An 18960-nucleotide genomic window follows, 5' to 3' on the forward strand; every position below is an offset into this window, starting at 1 on the left:
AGAGAGAGAGAGACTGCACCCACCTGGCATGGCAGCAGCTCCTGCCTGCATGCATGGCTGACACTGCTGTCAGGTTTTGGGTTGGAGCTCCGGTCAGGAGTATCCACTGTGCTGAGAGAGTGGCGGATCAGCTGGGGATGCCACTGACAGGGTCTGCATCCGGGCTCCTGAACGTGCCCACAACATCCACAGCTGTCACCACTGCCTGCCCACTGTGGCAGAAACTGTGCCCCAGTCCAGAGGTGATGCTGTTACCAGATTTGCCCATCACTTTAGGGTGCGCTCATTTATTAGGGATATGTTTCTAGGATCTTTGTAATTCAATCAATGTGCTGCTTGTGTCCTGGTGTTTCTATATGGAGCTGTATCTCTCTCTTCTGCAAGTCCTTGCCCCCAGTGGAGCTATCTTGTAGGACTTGGTTTCAGTGGGGCTGGGTTCCTCCAACCTCCCTGTCTCTCTCGACAGGCTGACACCCTCATATGCCAGGAATCAGTTTGTTAACAATAAAATGCAGTCAGACACATGAACAGAATACCTCATTCAGTTCATTAGGGCATATCTGAGCCAAACTGGGTCAATCAGCCTATACAAGCTGATCCCCTTATGTCTCAAACTCAGCACGTACCAATCTTTTGCCCTAACTGTCCTAGTAGTGGTAGCTGCTTGATGAGCGGACCCCCCCCAGTATTTCTGGGTTTCACAGGGATCTTTGGCGTAGGTAAAAAGAGCGTTGCTGCAGAGCAGGTGGGGAAGGGGAAGTAGAGAAGGAAAAATACACCCAGTTACTGCCAGTTTGACTATAAAAGTTATTTATTGCTAAGTATATGAAATTTATAATGGTACTAGCAATAATAGACATGCAAGGGAAAACAAACAAAAACAATTGCAATAGTACCCTGGTTTAATTGACTATTTGGGGAAACCTAGCTCAAGCTTAACTAATACAATTTAGGTTCAGAAAGCTATGCCTAGAGAGAAAAAGAGAGAGAGAGAGCGTGAGAGCTGGGATCACACTATTCCAAGGCACTTGTTGACAAGCAAAGTTCCCAGCACAATCCTTGAAGGGAGACTGTTTCTCCCAGCTTCTTGAGAACAACAGCGGATGGTGTCAGAGATTTCTCTCTCTTGAAGCGCACTGTTTGCTGCTTTACAGCTTTCTTATACCCTTAGTCTAGCCTCTTCAAAGCATTCTTTTAATTGTGTAAATCAAGAGGGTCCGAAGCCATAATTGGCAGGGAAAATCTTGTTATATAAACAATTGAAATTTAAATTAATTACCTTTTTCAGTGGCAAGGGGTTATCTAGTTTGGAACATCTCAAGAAACTGATTAACAACCAGGAAAAACATTAAGTTTTAAGGAGTAACTAGACACTTAGGAGCCAGCTTGAAATAATTATGAATATACTGGAAGGGATCTTCTCAGATGGCCTAGCTATGCTGACTTCACAATGCAAGCATTAGTGTTTTGTATTTTATCTGTTGGGAATAAGCCTCAGCTTGGCATGACTTTCAGATTTTACTGTAGTCTTTTAACAGACTCAAGGGAATTATTTGGAGTGTTTATAAACTTTGTGGGGAGGACTTCCACCAGTCATCCCAGGAAAAGTATGACAGCATTTGTGGCTAGGGTTCCAATGGGCTGGACATTGTGATGACCCCTTAACCATTGTTCAAATGTTGCCCATACCCCACTCTGATTCGGTCTCTTGCCTCAGCATTCCTTAACCTGGCAACCAAGTTTTAGTCAATCAAGTTTAAACAGGCCTCCCATAGTGGGACCAGGGAATGTATGGCCTGAGATGCCTATTAAACTGTTCTTCTGCTTAGTTCTGGTTAAATGAGGGTGGGGGGGCGGGGATTAGAAAAAGTCCTTTGTAAGTCCAGCAAGCTGGGTGCCAGGCCTCCCTCAGGAAGACAGAGCTGACAGGTAACAACGCCCAATGCTGCTGTTTGGAAACAGTCCCACCCGTCCACCCAGCATCACAGGGTGGCTGGAGCTGCTGGCCATCCATGGGCCAGATCCAGTGAATAGGCATTGCATGACCTGCGTATCTGGTGGGTCATATTTTGCCCACCCTTGCTCTAGGCCCAAGTGTAGGATTTCTAGCTTCTACCTTAACACAAGTCAACAGGAGTGTTCAGATGACAGTAGCGCTTCTGGGAAGCCAAAAACTGTGGTTGGTATAAACCTGCTGAAATTAGCAGTTGCTAGCAGGAAAGGCAATTATTTATTAAATGCAAACTTGTTTTATGTATCATGCTTAAGAAATGTATGATGTTAGTGGCTTAATTGAGAGGTTTTGCTATCCAGAGGTCAGACTTTGTTAATAACAATGATTCTTAGGGTGCCTGGGGTGCTACCAGATCTTTTGAAAGGTGATGTAAGTGAGGTGTTAGGAGATAAGCTGGGGCAGACAATTGTTTTGGCTGGAGGGCCACTTAATGAGTTTTGGTGAGCTGTCGAGGGCCACAAGGGTAGCCTCACCTGTTGACAGGTGCCGCACCCCCTGGTTGCCATCCTGAGACTGGAAGTCCCACCCCCAAACCCCTGATCTTTGCCACTGGAAGTCCCTCCCCTTGCCCCAGACATACTCCATTTGGGAAGGGAGTTTGCCATCTTGAAAATGGGGGGGGGGGGACCAAAAACAAATTACACACTAAAAATCAAACATCCCCAGTAACATATCTTAATTTTATTTTTTAAAATATTTTTGTCCTGATTTGTGTGTTTGCATTGTGGGTGTATAGAGGTGATTGCATTATAGCCCAAAATGAAGTCTTACTCCTGTATGTTGCAGGGGTGTGGAGGTGTGTGTGCAGGTAGCAGTGAGTGGGACTCCCCTGAGAGGCATGCGAGTGTGGGGGGGGGGGTGCATGTGGGAAGGGGTGTGGGATTTCATAGATTTCATAGACATTAGGGCTGGAAGGGACCTCGGAAGATCATCGAGTCCAGCCCCCCGCCCAAAGGGCAGGACGTCAGCTGGGGTCATAGGATCCCAGCAAGATAAGCATCCAGTTTCATCTTGAAGGTGTTCAATGAAGGCGCTTGAACAACCTCCGGCGGCAGGCTGTTCCAGACCTTGGGGGCTCGGACAGTAAAGAAATTCTTCCTTATGTCCAGCCTGAAACGATCTTGTAGTAGTTTGTGACCATTCGTCCTTGTCATCCCTTGGGGCGCTCTGGTGAACAAATGTTCCCCTAGATACTGGTGATCACCCCTGATAAACTTGTAGGTGGCCATCAGATCACCCCTGAGCCTGCGGTTTTCCAGGCTAAAGAGCCCCAGGGCTCTCAGCCTGTCATCGTAGGGTCTGCTTCCCTGACCCCTGATCATGCGCGTGGCTCTTCTCTGGACTCTCTCAAGCTTCTCCACATCCTTTTTGAATTGTGGAGCCCAAAACTGGACGCAGTACTCCAGCTGCGGCCTCACTAAGGCCGAGTACAGGGGGAGAATGACGTCCCGGGATTTGCTTGAGAAGCTTCTATGGATGCAAGCCAGCGTTTTGGTCGCTTTACTAGCCGCAGCATCGCATTGCAGGCTCATGTTCATCTTGTGGTCAATGATGACCCCCAAGTCTCTTTCTTCCATAGTGCTAACCAACATAGCACTGCCGAGCCTATAAGGATGCTGCGGGTTTTTTTTTTCCCCAAGGTGGAGAACCTTGCATTTATCGGCGTTGAACACCATCAGATTCTCATCCGCCCACTTGCTGAGCCTGTCCAGGTCAGCCTGGATCACCCGCCTGTCTTCTGGCGTGGATGCTTTGCCCCAAAGTTTGGTGTCATCGGCGAACTTGGCCAGTCCGCTTCTGACTCCAGTGTCCACATCGTTAATGAAGATGTTGAACAGTATGGGTCCAAGGACAGAGCCCTGGGGGACCCCACTGGTCACAGGACACCACGATGAGTGACTTCCATCAATTACTACCCTCTGGGTCTGACCCCGGATCCAATTTTCCAGCCAGTGGATCGTGGGGGACCCAAGGCGACAATTGGCCAGTTTCTCCAAGAGACGATCATGGGACACATTTGTGGAAGGTATGGGTGGGTACGGTGTTTGTGGGGTACGTGATTGTGTAGGGGATGATGTGGTTGTGGGGTTTGCAGGGGAGGGTTTGTGGGACTGGTGAGCGTGTGCATGGGAGCCTCCTGCATGCGCCCCCCCGGAGCCAGTTGGCCCCTGACCTGCAACAGGCCAGAACCTGCGTGATCTGTGGCACCTTTGTGCCACTGACTACAGTGCGCAGCCCCTGTACCCGCTCCAGACTCACCCTGGTGGAAGCAGACCAGCTGGAACCTGCACTACAGCCCCAACCTGGCACACCCCATGCCTGGTCTGGACTTGCCTGTTCATGGTAAACAGCAGCATCGGCAGCACTGGTTGGGCAGAAACTGTTGCTGGGCATGGGGGGAAAGCAGTGACTTCTCCTTGCTGCCATCCAGCACTACCTGCTACAGCTGCTCTGTTGATGCTGCCGCCACCTCTGGACTGCCCCGTGGAGCAGCAGTGGCAGCACAGCGGAGCTGCAGAGCAGCCCAGGTGCAAGCTCTGGGCATCTGTAGCAGGAAGTGCCAGGTAGTGGCAAGGGGGAGGGGGCCAATTTTTCCCCCATGCCCAGCAACAGTTTCTGCCTGGCCAGCACTGCTGCTGCCACTGTTTAGCGTGAGCAAGCAAGTCTAGAGCAGACGCACTGGGTTGGGGCTGGGGCATGGGGTTGGGGCCAGCAGCAGCAGTAGATCGAAGAAGCTGCCTCCACCGGGGCTCTCTAGAAAGGCAGTCTAGCTGCAGAGCTGCTTCAGCCCCACTGCTTGCCCGGGGGTGGCAGGACACCACAGCTGGACAGTACCTGGGCCAGGTGGGATTGAGGGACCTGCTGCAGGTTAGACAAAACCCCTCCATGGGCCGGATCTGGCCTGCTTTCTGTAATTTGCCTAACCTTGAGTTAAGCAGATAAACGAAGATAAACACAGGCTTAGGCTTGTCCTCACCTAGACCACCCCCTCTGCAAGGAGGTAAGCACAGTAATTTATAAATTAGTTTTTGAAATTGGATGACATTCAGTTCACAAAAGTTGTGGAGGGGCCTCCAGTCCAAAAAAGTTGAGATCCATTGGTTTATACAATTGTGACTAGAGATGTGCAACACTGTAGGGGTAGCTGGCACGAAGCTGTCAACTGGCTCATTAGCCAAGTATAGACATTTAGGGTTTGTTTGACCACCTTACTGTCATCCTTAACCTGTGTTTTATGGGAGGTCTGACTAGCTGGTCATCATGATGCTTTTTGGCTTCAAAGAGTCTGTGAATTTCCTTTTTGAGTGAATTAACAGATCAGTGTCTGGGAAGGAGATGAAATAGGAGATTTTGAGAGAGACTGTTATTACAGATAAGTAGCTTTTCTCAGCAGGTACTTAAAAGAAGTTCCCAACTTTAGAGGCCATACAGCTCAGGGGATATCTCCACTGAAAAGCTGTGCAGGAAGCAATGGCTGAGGGGGGATACTAACCATGAACCAGTGAATGAGCACCGAGTCACCCAACCCAAACTTAGTCCGCTGGGGCTACTGGTGATATGGGCAACCCCAAGCACATAGATTCACTTAAAACCACAGCAGAGCCTGGCAGGGCATGCAAGTACAAATGACACTTGGCCTATGTTGGTAGAGTAAACCATGGCAACCTGCACTGTTTAATAAAAGCAGAACCTACATGGATCAGGAATGCGTCTACAATAGAAATAATTCATGGGGCAAGGATGAGGGTAATATCCTCAACCCTCTGTCAAGTTTGTTTTGGCACTTGCCTGAAGAATAAGAACATAAGTGCCATGCTAGGTCAGACCAATGGTCCATCTATCCCAGTATCCTGTCTCTGACAGTGGTAGCGGTATCTGCTTTAGGGAGACTATAAATGAGCAAGTATAGCAAGAGCAATCATACCCACCCTGGCATCTGCTCTCACTGGTTTACAGATGCCGGTGAATACACCCCCCATCTATTCTGTTTGAATAGCTATTAATTGACCTATCATCCATGAATATCTAGTCCATTTTTTACCTGGCTGGACAATCTTGTTCTACAATTTCCTGTGGTAGAGTCCCACAAGTTAACTATGTGCCTTCTAAAAAAAAACGGGGGAAAAAAAGAAAAAGTACTTGTTTCCTGGTAATTTCAGTGGGTGCCCCTTGTTCTAGTATTTTGGGACTTGATGAGTAAGTGTCCACACCCTTCATGATTTTATAGATCTCTATCATGTCCCCTCTTCAGCCTTCTCTTTTCCAAACATGTACTACAACATTCATTAATTTCATTTAAAAAAATATTTTGTCCTGATTTTACATTCGTCTGTGTAGTATACATAGAGGTTATTAGTATAATAGCTTAAAATTAAGTCGTACTCTTGTATATTGTGGGTGTGGGGTGGGAGGGTGGGTATAGGTTTGTGTGTGTGTGTGATTTGTGCAGGGGTGGATAGGTGTGGGTGGATATGGGTGTTGTGGGGGGCTGTGAGTGTGTGGGGGGAGGGTGGCTGGGGATGGTTGTGGCTTGCGTGGAAGGGGGAGGGTTTGCCCACAGCCTGTCCTTTCCCCTCCCCCTGTGGCAGGTGAGCCCTGGCCAGCACTTTTGCAAGCCCGGGCTCTGTGCTCCTGCCACTCCTGGCCCTGGGGAACTGGCATGGGTCCTGTGCTCCTGCTTGCTGCCACTTGCCCCATCTGCTACTGCTGTCCTTCTGCTTCCCCATCCCCCTCCCCCCCCATGCTGCTCTGGCACCATGTCCCAGCTGCTCCTGTGGTTCTGGTGCTGCAGCTGGGAACCATGTGATGCCAGAGCATGGTGGGCAGTGGTGGGGAGCAGGGAAATGGCTGCAGCAGGCAGGAGGATGGGGCAGTGAGTGAGTGCACAGAGCGTAGTGACAGCCAGGTGGGAGTGTGGGGCCTGTGCTGGTGCACCAGGGCCAGCACTGGTGGGGTGCAGAGCGGGGTGGCAGGAGTGCAGGGCGTAAGCCAGCAGGGGCTGTATGGAGCCAGGGTTCACTGCTCAATAAGAGAGAGGAGGGAGCCAGCCCGGCTCCATAGAGCCCCTGGCAGCCCAGCCCCACGCTCCTGCCGCCCCATTCTGGGCTGCCCTGCTGGCGCTGGCCCTGGTCCATTGGCACGTGCCTCATGCTCCCACCCAGCTGTCACACCCGCTTACTGTCCCTTCTCCCTGCCAGCTGAAGCCATTTCCCCCCCTTATCCCCCACCGCCAGCACATGATTCCCAGTTGCAGTGTTGGGACTGCAGGACAAGGGTGATTGCCCACAGTCCTCCCCTGCCTCCCTTTCCCCCCCCCCCCACTTGTATTTCCCTCAGCACAGGGAGGCAGGAGCAGCCCCAGGCCAGAAGCCTCCAGAAGCCCCTGCTAGGCAGAGGTTTCTGGCTGGGGCCCAGTTGGGGGGTGCTGGGCTGGACTTATTGCTGCGGCTGTTTAGTTCTGCTGCCAGCTCCCCTTGGGTCCTACTGCCCTGGCTCCTGTCATCTTTTGACAGGCTGTTGTCTACAAATGTCCAACTTGGGATCCTTAAAATTCTGGTTTATTAGGCGGATTGAAACACTGCAATGAAGTTAAATCATAAACCTTGGGGCTGGTACGTGCACGCACACACACACACACACACACACACACACACACACACACACACACCCCACCCCTCCCCCAAGAGTCAGGCATACCTATCCCACAGGTGCTGGAGTCTGCCGTTGAGGCTTCTTTCAGCGTGGTGTTATCTTCCAGAAGCGGGTTGCCGGCTGGTCCTTCTGGCTGGACAGGTCGGGTGCTGGTCAAGTTGGAGATCAAGAGGGTGCTGCTGAGGGTCACTTTTCACTGCTTTTTATCTGTCCTTGGCAGACTTTGGTGACTCTCCAGTTTTCAGGTTTGCCCAATCCAGGGGTCATTGACCCTCATGGGACTTCCCCCTTGGTGGCTACTGGATGGCATCTGTCAACCCCAGGGGTCGTCCGCATGTACGTGCAGGTTTGGGAGTTTGTTGATGAATTTTGAATAGGGCTCTGGGAGCAGTCGATCTGGAGATATTCAGCCCAAAAGTTGGTCCCCGGCGTTGATGAACTCAGGCCAGGGCTTTTAGCCCTTGATCAGTGACGTTTAGAGATTTCCTGGTTGTTACATTGTCTTCTATTGAGTTCTTCCATTGGTTGATCTGCAGTTTCCTTAGGTGTTAATTGCTGTCCGCTGCTACAGTGTTACACATTCAATCACTAATTCACTCGCTCTTTCAGGGGCCAGCCTGATACAGGGAAGCGGCAGTTTAACTCCTGCTCTTGTTAACATTGTTACTAAACACATTTATAGTTGAAAGGTGAGGAGTATAAAATATAAGCTACAAATGCCATGGCGCACACATAGATAAAAATACCGAAATACACAGGGAGATACAAAATGCACACATACAAATTTTAAAACACAATTTCTTATCTTAAAGTGAAAGAAAGAGGAAGGAAGAAAAGGTAGAAGAGGAAAAACATATTTAAAGAGGGGAGAGCAAATGCAGGCAAGAGGAAAAGGTGGCTTTCTGCTACAAGGCAGCCAGGGGCAGATTAATATTAATTTTCTAAATTTTTTTTACGGGTCCTGTGGGCTGGGTAGAATGGACTGACAGGCCAGATCTGGCCCGCAGGCCATATTTTGCCCGCCCCTGTCTAAGAGAAAGTTATAGTTTATACTGAAGAGTGTTTTTTCTGGAACTGATAACTTGCGCCGTGGAAGGAAGGTGATTTGTGACAGTAGTGAAAAGAATCTTCATCCCATTTAAGTTGGGAAAGGGGGAGTCCATAAGTAGGGTGATGGGGCTTAGCTCAGGGGTGGACAAAATGAGGCCCGTGGGCCAGATACGACCCGCCAGGCCAATTCCATCCAGCCTGTGGGGCCCCTAAAAAATTTAGAAAATTAATATTTGTCTTCCCCTGACTGCTTGTCATGCAGCCCTCGATGGCTTGCCAAAACTCAGTAAGCAGCCCTCCACCTGAAATAATTGCCCACCCCTGGCTTAGCTGCTTTGATGGTGCAGGCTCCCAAGGGTCTCTCATCTTTGACTCTTCTGTACATAAATATTGCTGCAAGTGTTCCAAGGGTCTAACTAGGGCTTGGCATCCCCAGGTGTTGGAAACTGCATTGCAGCAGACATCTTAATTATGCTTTAATCATACTGCTTTGTTTTAGTGTTGAGCAGTGCCAGCAGTAGGCTTGGCTCAAGCCCTGCTTTGACAAATGGAAGTCCTTATGTTAGATGAACCTGCTATGAACCTTGAGACTGACAATCTCATTCTGTTCATGGCCAGGCCTTAGCTCCAAGACCATACTCTCTTAACTGTAGTAGATCATCTCATCACCATCATGCAACACATAGGCAAATGAGACTAATAGCAAAGTGAGCTGCTTTAGTAGGAGCGTTGCCAGCAGATCGAGGGAAGTGATTCTTCCCCTTAATTTAGCACTGGTGAGGCCACATCTAGAGAACTCTATCCAGTTTTTGGTCCCCTACTACAAAAAATGAGGAGTCCAATGGAAGGCAATGAAAATAGGGAGCTGGGTCACATGTCTTATGAGGAGAGGCTAAAGGAACTAGGTTTATTTAGTCTGGAGAAGAGAAGACTGTGGAGGGGATTTAATAACAGCCTTCAACTACCTGCAGGGTGGTTCCAAAGAGGATGGAGCTGGACTGTTCTCAGTGGTGGCAGGTGACAGAACTAGAAGCAATGGTCTCAAGGGAAGTGTTATGTGAGATATTAGAAAAAACTTTCTCACTATGAGGGTAGTAAACCATTGGAACAGGTTACCCAGAGAGGTGGTGGAATCTCCATCCTTGGAGGTTTTTAAGACCTGGGGTAGGCAAAACTTTGCCTGGGATGATCTTGTTGGGGTGGTCCTGCTTTGAGCAGGGCTGACTAGATGACCCCCTGAGATCCTTCCCGACCCTAATTTTCTTTTTAAAATCTATTAAGTCTGTTAAATACAACTCTAGGAAACTCCCTTCAGCATAAAAACTACTGTACAAATACGAGGAAACCAATCAACGGTTAATCTGTTCAGTTACTTTTAAAATGGCTGTGCAAAATGGCACCATTCCGTTTCGACGTGCGTTTCGAAAGAACAGCATTTCGTTTTGAATTTGATTTCAGTTCAAAACCGCTGTTCTGTTTCGTTTCGGTGAAACAGTTTCACTGTTTCAATGCTGTTTTGACATTTTGCCTGTAGGCTATAATGGGGAAACTTGAAACAGCCTATAACTTTGTCATTTCTGGCCTGATTTGCAGGAAGGGTAGCCCCTTCTGAGGGCATGAACTCTGCCAGGTTTCAAGGAGATAGTTGCAAGAGTTTGGGGGAAACTGCACCTCAAGCTGCAGACAAGCAAAACTCGTGACTTGAGTGATGCGCTGTGCGTGCATGCGTGCGCGAGCGAAGGTGCACCCTCACTCTACTGGCACCAAGGCAGAAAGCAGGGCAGTTCAACCAATGCTGCTTTCTATGCAGTTTTTCCATCCCTCCCCCAGAACACTGGGATTGGAAGGGACTCCAGGAAAGGATGACAGTCACTGGCCAGTAGGCCTGTGTGAGTCGGCAGCGATCCGATCCGGCTTCGGATCCGTCCGCTTCAGATGGCCGTGATCCGATCTGGAGTGCCGGACCGGGTTTCTGCCTCAATCCGGCCGAAGCGGCTTCGGAGCCACCTCGGAGATCCAGCCATAGGGTACAAGGGGAAATCAATGAAATATCTATAACTCTTGTTTTTTGTCTGATTTGGATGAAACATGCAGGGATGGTAGCCTCTGCTGAGAGCATGAAACCTGCCAAGTTTCAAGAAGATCGGTGTAGGGGTTTGGGGGGAACTGTACCCCAAATTCTTGAAAGCCGAACTCTTGTCACGGCTGTGTTGCACCACAGGGGGGTCAAAACTGCAGGTGTGGCAGCTCTTACTGAGGCCACAAAGCCTGCCAAGTTTCAAGGAGATCAGTGCAGGGGTTTGGGGGGAACTGCACCTCAAGCTGTGGACAATCAAAACTCATGCCATGGGTGCTTGTGGGAAATACTGCGAATTTGGACAGGGTGCTTCCCACCCCCTCGTCCAGATCACTGATGAAGACGTTGAACAGCACTGGCCCCAGAACTGAACCCTGAGGGACTCCACTGCCCACATCTTTCCAGGTTGACACCGACCCATCCACCACTCTGAGTGCGACCTTTGAGCCAGTTTGCTTCCCAGTCTACCATATAATTAGCCAAGGCAAATCTTGTCAGTTTATTTACAAGGATGGTATGGGATACTGTGTCAAAGGTACTATCTTGCTGTGCCTAGATGAAATATGACATAAAGAGTTACTCTGGAAGGAGCTTATTAGTGCAGTGAGCAAAAATAAGCCACGTAAGTCAATCTTCTGGCACTGTCATAGGCAATCACTGCTCTCTCCTACTACACTATATTAAAGAAGTTCTATCCCCCGCTTGTGCCTTGAGGATGTTTTCTCCTCTCCAGATGGGAAATGGTAGTTCCTGTTAGCATGTATTCCCATTACGTATATTCTGTCCACATGTATTCATAGCATTGGAATGAAGTAGGTTATTGCCCAGGAAAAATTATGCCTTCCTCCATGAGTTAGTCTCTAAGGTGCTGCCCTGCCCTACCTTCTGCTTGACTTCAGACTAACATGGCCAATTATTTTGCTGTAACTTACAGAGTAGCATTAGAAGAGTTGAGTGTATTTGTGACCGTGTAACCAAAACAGTGCTAGAATAGGGATGTCTTAAGATCTGGCCCATGCAGCCCTATCACTGGCCCCTGCTGTCATTAAGTTGATCCATTTGACCCATGTAGCATGTGCTGAACTGGCCCCATGCACAGGGTCCAGGACATGCACTTCTTGTGGCACCTGCTGTGGGATCTGTGCCACACGTGGGACTATGCTGCATGGTGCTTCTTCCCCCACTCCCCACTAGTCTGGGACCCATGCTGTACACAGTGTCTGCTCTAGTCAGTCTGTGACCCACTGACCCATACATTAGATCTGGCGTGGGGACGACAGGTCCGTGGGCTTGATCTGGCCTGTAGACTGGCTCTGAACTGCTCATCCAGCCTGCAGGACCCCTGCCATAGAGGATCCATCATTCCCTTGCTGTCCTTTTCTCTGTTCCTTAGTTAGAATATTTTTGAATCTGAGTAAAGATACCTAGGGTGAAATAATCAACCCACCTTGTGCTACAGCTCTACCTACTCTTAACTCCACTGATATCAGTTGAAAAATTGCCTTATGATATTATCATTTATTCTGTATCATTTTATTAAACATTTTTCTTAACATTTCATATTTCTTCAAAGTAACTTACAAAAGCTCGTATCAAAACAGAATTCTCAACATAAAACCTTGTTTGAATGCTGTCTTAGGGAAAGGGAATAGATGTTATTTTACCAGAGACTCATTCTTTTAAACTTCCCTTCCTGTTGTTTGTTTGTTTGTTTGAAAATCAAATTTTCAAATGAGTGACAAATCAGTGATTTATAAATCCCTTTGTATGCTCTGCTGGATCCAGGTTTCCAGTGAACCTATTTCAAATTACTCTTACTTTCTACAGGAAATGGGTTTTGGCATTTGATTGATGCTTATGATAGTTTCTTTAGACCAGTGGTTCTCAGACTTTTTTGAACTCGAGGCACCCCTCCAGAACTTCTGTTTCAACAACTAACTTGTGTTACAGCGCTTACTCTCTTGTAGAGAGGTGGGGCAGTCTGGGTTGGGGATCAGGCCCGGACAAGACTGTGTGTGTTAATCTACTTAGCTTATCTAATCCTTTCCTCATACCCCAAGGTACCCATCAAAGGATCTGGTGGCACCCTGGGATGTCCCAGCACTCTGGTGGAGAATCACTGCTTTAGTTGCATTGGCTAGGTACAGATCATCATGCATTAAGCATGCAGAAAGCTCTCTCAAGCTATAAATGAACTGATGTTCATGGCTCTTAGAGCACTTGAAAAATGGTGGATTGCACTCCTAAGGGCACCTATACACATGCTGGACATCTGCTTTGATGTATGTTAATTAGCGTACACAGGAGCAGACTCAATTAATCGAGTCTGCTGAAGTATGCTAATTAGCACATTCCAGCAGCCTCCCCATCATGTATATTCAGCATCCCCACACTGCAAAATGGCGGCGGGGGGCCACGGGGAAGGGGCCTGGGGTCTTCCTCTCCCCCAGCTGCTGCCAGGGGGCAAGGGAGGAGGGCTGGGGTTGGGGAGGGGGACTATTTCAGCAGCCTCCTGGGAGTGCCCGCAGCAACTAATGTGGGCAGGCTCCCCCTTCCCTCCCTCCCCCTACCAAGCAGTAAACATCTGTTTGGTGTTATCACGCTTTAACTTAGTGCTTTAAGTAAAGTGAGAGAGAGCACTTTTCTCCAGGGGTTTCTTGAATGTCTGTACTTAGCCATTATCAACTAGATCATAAAGTTGGTGACTTGTATTAATCTAAAATACTGCATTCATCAAAGTGATGGACATAATTCTGAGAATTCAGTCTCTTTTGCAACACCTCTTTACACATCTTGGGACCCAATGGTATTTTTGTTTTGCTTCATTGTATGACCTGGAAATCTCTCTCTGGTTTTTAAAAGCACACTTCTGTCTGACTTACTGGGTTGCAAACAGGTCATCTCTCTGTAACCTAAAGCAGTGATTCTCAACCTGGGATACCTGAGATCCTTGGAAGTGTGCTGCAGGAAGCGTGAGGAGATGAGGACAGGCTCAGGCTCTCCATTCCTGCCTGCCCCCTCACTCTCCCCCATGGCAAGGAGATGAGCTTTGTAATAAATTAACTAACTAGTATTTTAAATTGAGTGCTGCTCAATTTGCAGAAGTTCTGGGGGCAGGGGGTACCACAAGTTTAATGAGGAGTGCCTGGAGTCTGAAACAGTTGAAAACCACTGCCCTAAAGTGTTTTATTTTGGCACAAACATGTACAACAGCAAGAGAAAGCCCTTGCTTGCACATTTCCTGCTGTTAACACCAAGCATGAGTAGCAGATGGTAGATTTTGTGACTGTGACTTATCCTTTGGAAACTAGACTAAGGTCATTTAAACACGTGCTAGGTCAGCCACTGAACAGCCATCAGGTGACGACAGCAAGCTGCTGGTTGTTATTTCCCTCAGTTGGAAGGAGCCACTTCCTAATCTGCATTCTCCTATTCCTCCCAATATTATTTCCTGAAGAAACAGACATACTGATATCTTTGTGCTGGAGAATCTGAGATAAAACTGGAATAATACAGCATCTTAACAACAGTCACAGTAAATTTCATTTAAGTATCCCAGTGCTTTGTTTCCTGTCCCGTTTTTTTTAAATACAAATAATAATGTCTACAAGCTGCATTGAAGGCTGGGGTTTTTCTGTGCACTGTACATAGCAGCAAGGCTCAGTCCCTGGCGTGAGGACCCTATGATTTTAAATAGACCAGACAAAATGTGGAAGAGGAAAGAAGCATACAAAAATGATTTGCCCACAATTAGATAGTAGCTGTTTAATCTTTAGGAATAAACCAAGGAGAGGAACTCTTTCAGCCTGGGGCTCTGCACAAGCACATACTAACTATCTCGTTGTATAAAATTTACTTTTCCAGCACTATCCATCTGCCTGAAGTAGGAGGACAGCACCCACTGAACATGGCAAATTCTAAGCTGTGGGAAGTACCAAAGTCAGTACAAATGAAACCTTACTTGAAATTCTGAGTTATTTTACAGAACGTGTTAGCAGCACCTCATTGCAACATATAAATTGAACAACAGTTTGATTTCTTTGACGCTCTCGGGAATGTCTAAGACCCTCCCAAAGAAGTTGCCACTACTTGTAATACAATCTGAGTCAAATGCAAAGAACAATTATTTTGCTTCAAAAGCAATAACACGCGAGCGTGCATTTCTTCTTCTAACCCCATAATTCATAGAGTTTTAGGGCCGGAAGGGACCTCAGTAGATCATCGAGTCCGACCCCCTGCCTTGGGCAGGAAAGAGTGCTGGGGTCAGATGACCCCAGCCAGGTGTTTAAATTCCAATTGGCTCATCTGACTAACTGGGCATAAATGAATTATTAGTATTTAATTTTTGAAAAACCAAGCCAATAAGGAAGTGGTGTGTGCAACAACTGTTCATTCCTTCCCAGAGAGAATGCCAAAACATTTGGTAATAACATTCAATTGTGACCATAGTTTCATCTAGTAGTATAATGATGGAAAGTGGTCTGAAAACAAAAAGCTGGATATGTGTGTATCTTTCATGTACAGTAAAATAGTTTCCCTTTAAGTATTTAGTGCATCGTGGCTCAAATGCAGATGAGATTTGATTAAGTACCAGATGTTTTACAACCAAACCAAAGTTAGGTGATTTAAGAATAGATCAGTTCTTTTCAACAACAGTGGTATGATGATGCATGTTTTGGGTGATGATCAAACAAGGCCTGATTCTTCAACCAGTCTGTAGAATAGTCCCTTTTGAGCCATTAATTTCTCTGGTGTATCAAATTCGGCAATCTGACCATTTTCCAAGACTAAAATCCTGTGAATAATATTAAAACAGAAATTTGAGCATTGGAATTTAAAAACACCACTAACTTAAGTAACCATTCTGAGCTATGATTATTAGATCTTGTTAGATCAGCTCCTGCCACTATTCCCCCACCAGGGGACAAGCCCCAGGAGCATAGTAGTTGTAACCGAATGTTTAAAGATGATGCAGAAGCTGGGCGGCCCCTTTGGCAATGTCATCAGTACATATTTAAACAGAACTTTTGGCTACCTATTTTTTAATTGTAAAGCAGCAAGTGATGTCTGAGCAGAGGGAGAGGTTCCAGTGAGGAGACTCTCTGCAGCTTTAATTTACATCAGTGGACAAAAGGGTGGGATAAAGAATTAAATGACTTCAGTGGACCTAGACAGATCTCACTGTTTCTCAGCAGTTGATGCATCCATCACTGACAATAAGAACCTGCTATTGTTTGAGAGAGCACCCTGGTGGGGTAAATTGGGCAGAGAGAGAGAGAGAGAGGGACAGACTTATAAAAATGACTGGACAAATCTGCCAGGGGAAGACTACCTGTTGCAGTCCAGGATGGTGTTCACACGATGAGCTATTGTCAACACTGTGCACTCTTTGAACTGAGTCCTTATCATTGATTGAATATGGAGGTCCATTTCTACATCCACTGATGCTGTAGCCTCATCTAGAACCAAGATTTTGGCTTTCCGTAGCAGTGCCCTGGCCAGACAAAGAAGCTGCTTCTGACCAACGCTGAAAGCAAAAAGGTAGGATGGGGAATTGAGGAGGAGCAAATAGTGTTACTGGAGTTCAGAAAAAATAATCAATTTGAGAAAGTTCTGGCAGGCTCATGGCTCTTTCTCTGAGGAAGCAAGAGCCTGGGATTATTTAGAGTTGTGTTCTGTCTGAATTTTAGGAGATGAACGAGGAGCCATGCGTGCATGGAGCCTGTGATGTTGATAACACAGCAGATAATAGTTTGAGACCAACCAAAGCTGGGGACATTATTAACTTGTACTGTGTCAGCATGTAGGAGCCTCAGTCATGGTCTAGGTGTCAACTGTGCTGGGCACTGCACAAACTCAGAACAAGGCAGTTTGCCCTGGAGATCTTCTAGTCTAAGGGATGTCATAGCACTGTTGCAGATTTCTCCTCAGGGGGCTTGTAGCGGGACCAAGTTCCAGGGGTGGCCGTGATGTCCCCTGGTGGCTATGTGGTTCCTGCACTGCTCTGGATTCCTGGGTACTGTCCCTTTCTTTGCCGCCTGCTACACCTTGATGTAACTAGTTGATGGGTAATAAGGGAGGTTGCCCTCGGGTCCCAGATTGACCCCATGTCCATCTGAGCCGGCAGGTCTTTCCCAGACCCTACTGGTCCCAGTCCAGTCCCTCACTGTATTGACTTGGCTCTCTTGCTCCATCCATGCCCCAGGGTATTAGTTACCTTAAGGGTTAGTTTTGTGGCCTCTGACCTCCCTTATAGCCAGACCTGTGCCTCACAGGTGTTACTGCTCCATCATTTTCCCTTGTTGGGGCCTTGGCCTTCTCAACCCACCGGGGTTTCCAATCAGGGCCTGATGACTAGCTCCCAGGGCAACTAATTTTTGCTGCTCTGGCTGCTTTAGCAATGTCCTTGCTGCCCAGACAGGGCTCTGTCCTATTGTACTATTACAGAGCTGCAAGTTCTGCAATAGGCACTCATAGCCTATAAGTCCCTGGCAACCTGTTCTCCTGCAGCTCATATGAGCAGCCTTCCCCACCTGGGGATCTCCCTGCTGCTGTTACTCCTTAAAGTAACAGGACTATATCTTTTGGATTTTACTAAATCACATTTGCTTCTATTTAATATCATTCTTCCTTATTTGGACAATCTTGCCAACTGCATCACCCCCTCACCCACTGACCAAGGCTGTGCTGTCTTTTTCTGATGGCAGTGAAGGTACCTCAAGTTTTCCCCTTGTTCAGAGCACTCATAGTTCAGTTGATCGGGCAGATCCAGTACAAAGTTCTTAAGCTGAGTCAGTTCCAAAGCTGTCCAGATGTCTGCATCACAGTATGTGTTTAAGGGATCGAGGTTCATTCTTAGAGAACCAGAAAACAAAATTGGATCCTAAACATAAAAACAATACAAAAAATCATTAATACAGACCCCTTAAACTCCTGCCACTGCAGGTTTTTACCTACTGTAGAACGAATGGAGTAAAAAACTCTGGCTAGTGTAGTATGCAAAGTAAGACTAGCTGGTCATAAGGGTGACTTCTCCCCTTCATGTCTGTAGCTAGCCTTCTCACAGAGAACCTTCCTTCCTGCCTGTCCCACATATTAGCACCCCATGTGATGGATAAGCACTTTTAAAAATTAATGTCATACCTGGGGAATAATTGTTATTTTGGTTCTAAGGTCATGGAGACCTATGTGAGCAATATTTATTCCATCAATTGAGATTTCTCCTTCAGCAGCTTCCACTAATCTCAGTAGTCCCACTGCAAGAGTTGATTTCCCAGCTCCTGTTCTTCCAGCTATGCCAATCTATAAAATATAATGAAAGTAGATTATTCACTTTATACTTGGATTTTGATTTTTGACCAAATGATGGCTGAATGACACGTCCATGGAACTGCTGTGTAGAAAGAGACCTATTGGTTAATTTTGCTGAGTGTGCAGGTTGGACAATAACCAATATTAGAAGTTTTGGAGAAATGCACAACTTGGGTCTATGCCCTGTGAACGGTGCTGTGTCATCCTGATTCCCTCTTTGATTAGCAGGCTGTACCCTGATGTGGAGACAGACTACTTGTGGCTTTCCTTTGCATTTAAAAAAAAAAATCACTTCTCAGTTGCAACTTAGTTTCTCTTCATCTGCTCTTCTCCTTGGGCCTCTTGGAAACCTATTCTGTGTTCTTCAAATGACAAGGAAGTTGAGGTCACATGGTGGAGGAAACCTTTTGACTTTTCTATGGGGGTCTATGCCAGGAACAGGACTACAGGCAGTCCTCAGACTTATGATACAAGTGGTTCCTGAAAACCAGATCTTAAGTCGAAATGTTGTAACTTGGAACCAATTTCCCCGTAGGAACAATGTTATAAATGGGCGATTGGTTCCTTTACAATGCACGATCAAGGCCCCCGCAGTGAAGGTGAGACTGGGGCGGGGGGGCACAGGATGAAGGTGTGACACGTCTTGTGGGAGTGGGGGAGGGCCATTCCCGCTGCTGCACGCTGCTGGTCCAGGTGCTGCTCATCTGGCAGCTCCTGCCACTCGTCCGGGAGGGCGGGAAGGGTTGTCGTGTGCCCCCGGATCTGTGCTACACCATGCTGAGCTCCGGGCATGGGCTATGGGGGGGCTACAGTGAATTTTTGGGTGACTGCAGCCCCCTCATAGCCCCTGCTTTGC

At 47.4% G+C, this 18960-nt stretch overlaps 1 protein-coding gene across 2 annotated transcripts in view; it reads right to left on the minus strand.

Moving 5' to 3' along the window:
- Window positions 1–12291: 12291 nt before the first annotated feature.
- Window positions 12292–18960, minus strand: part of LOC102576595 (ATP-binding cassette sub-family C member 6) — a 43122-nt gene continuing 36453 nt past the window's right edge. For both annotated transcript variants that reach the window (XM_014610768.3, XM_014610769.3), the window contains 4 exons: window positions 17937–18095; window positions 17510–17676; window positions 16126–16320; window positions 12292–15588 (listed from right to left, as the gene is read on the minus strand). In XM_014610768.3, the coding sequence (XP_014466254.2) occupies window positions 15480–15588; window positions 16126–16320; window positions 17510–17676; window positions 17937–18095 (630 nt within the window). In that variant the 3' untranslated portion in view covers window positions 12292–15479. The remainder of the gene's footprint in view (window positions 15589–16125; window positions 16321–17509; window positions 17677–17936; window positions 18096–18960) is intronic.

The sequence above is a fragment of the Alligator mississippiensis genome, chromosome 13, assembly GCF_030867095.1.
Source record: "Alligator mississippiensis isolate rAllMis1 chromosome 13, rAllMis1, whole genome shotgun sequence".
NCBI lineage: Eukaryota > Metazoa > Chordata > Crocodylia > Alligatoridae > Alligator > Alligator mississippiensis.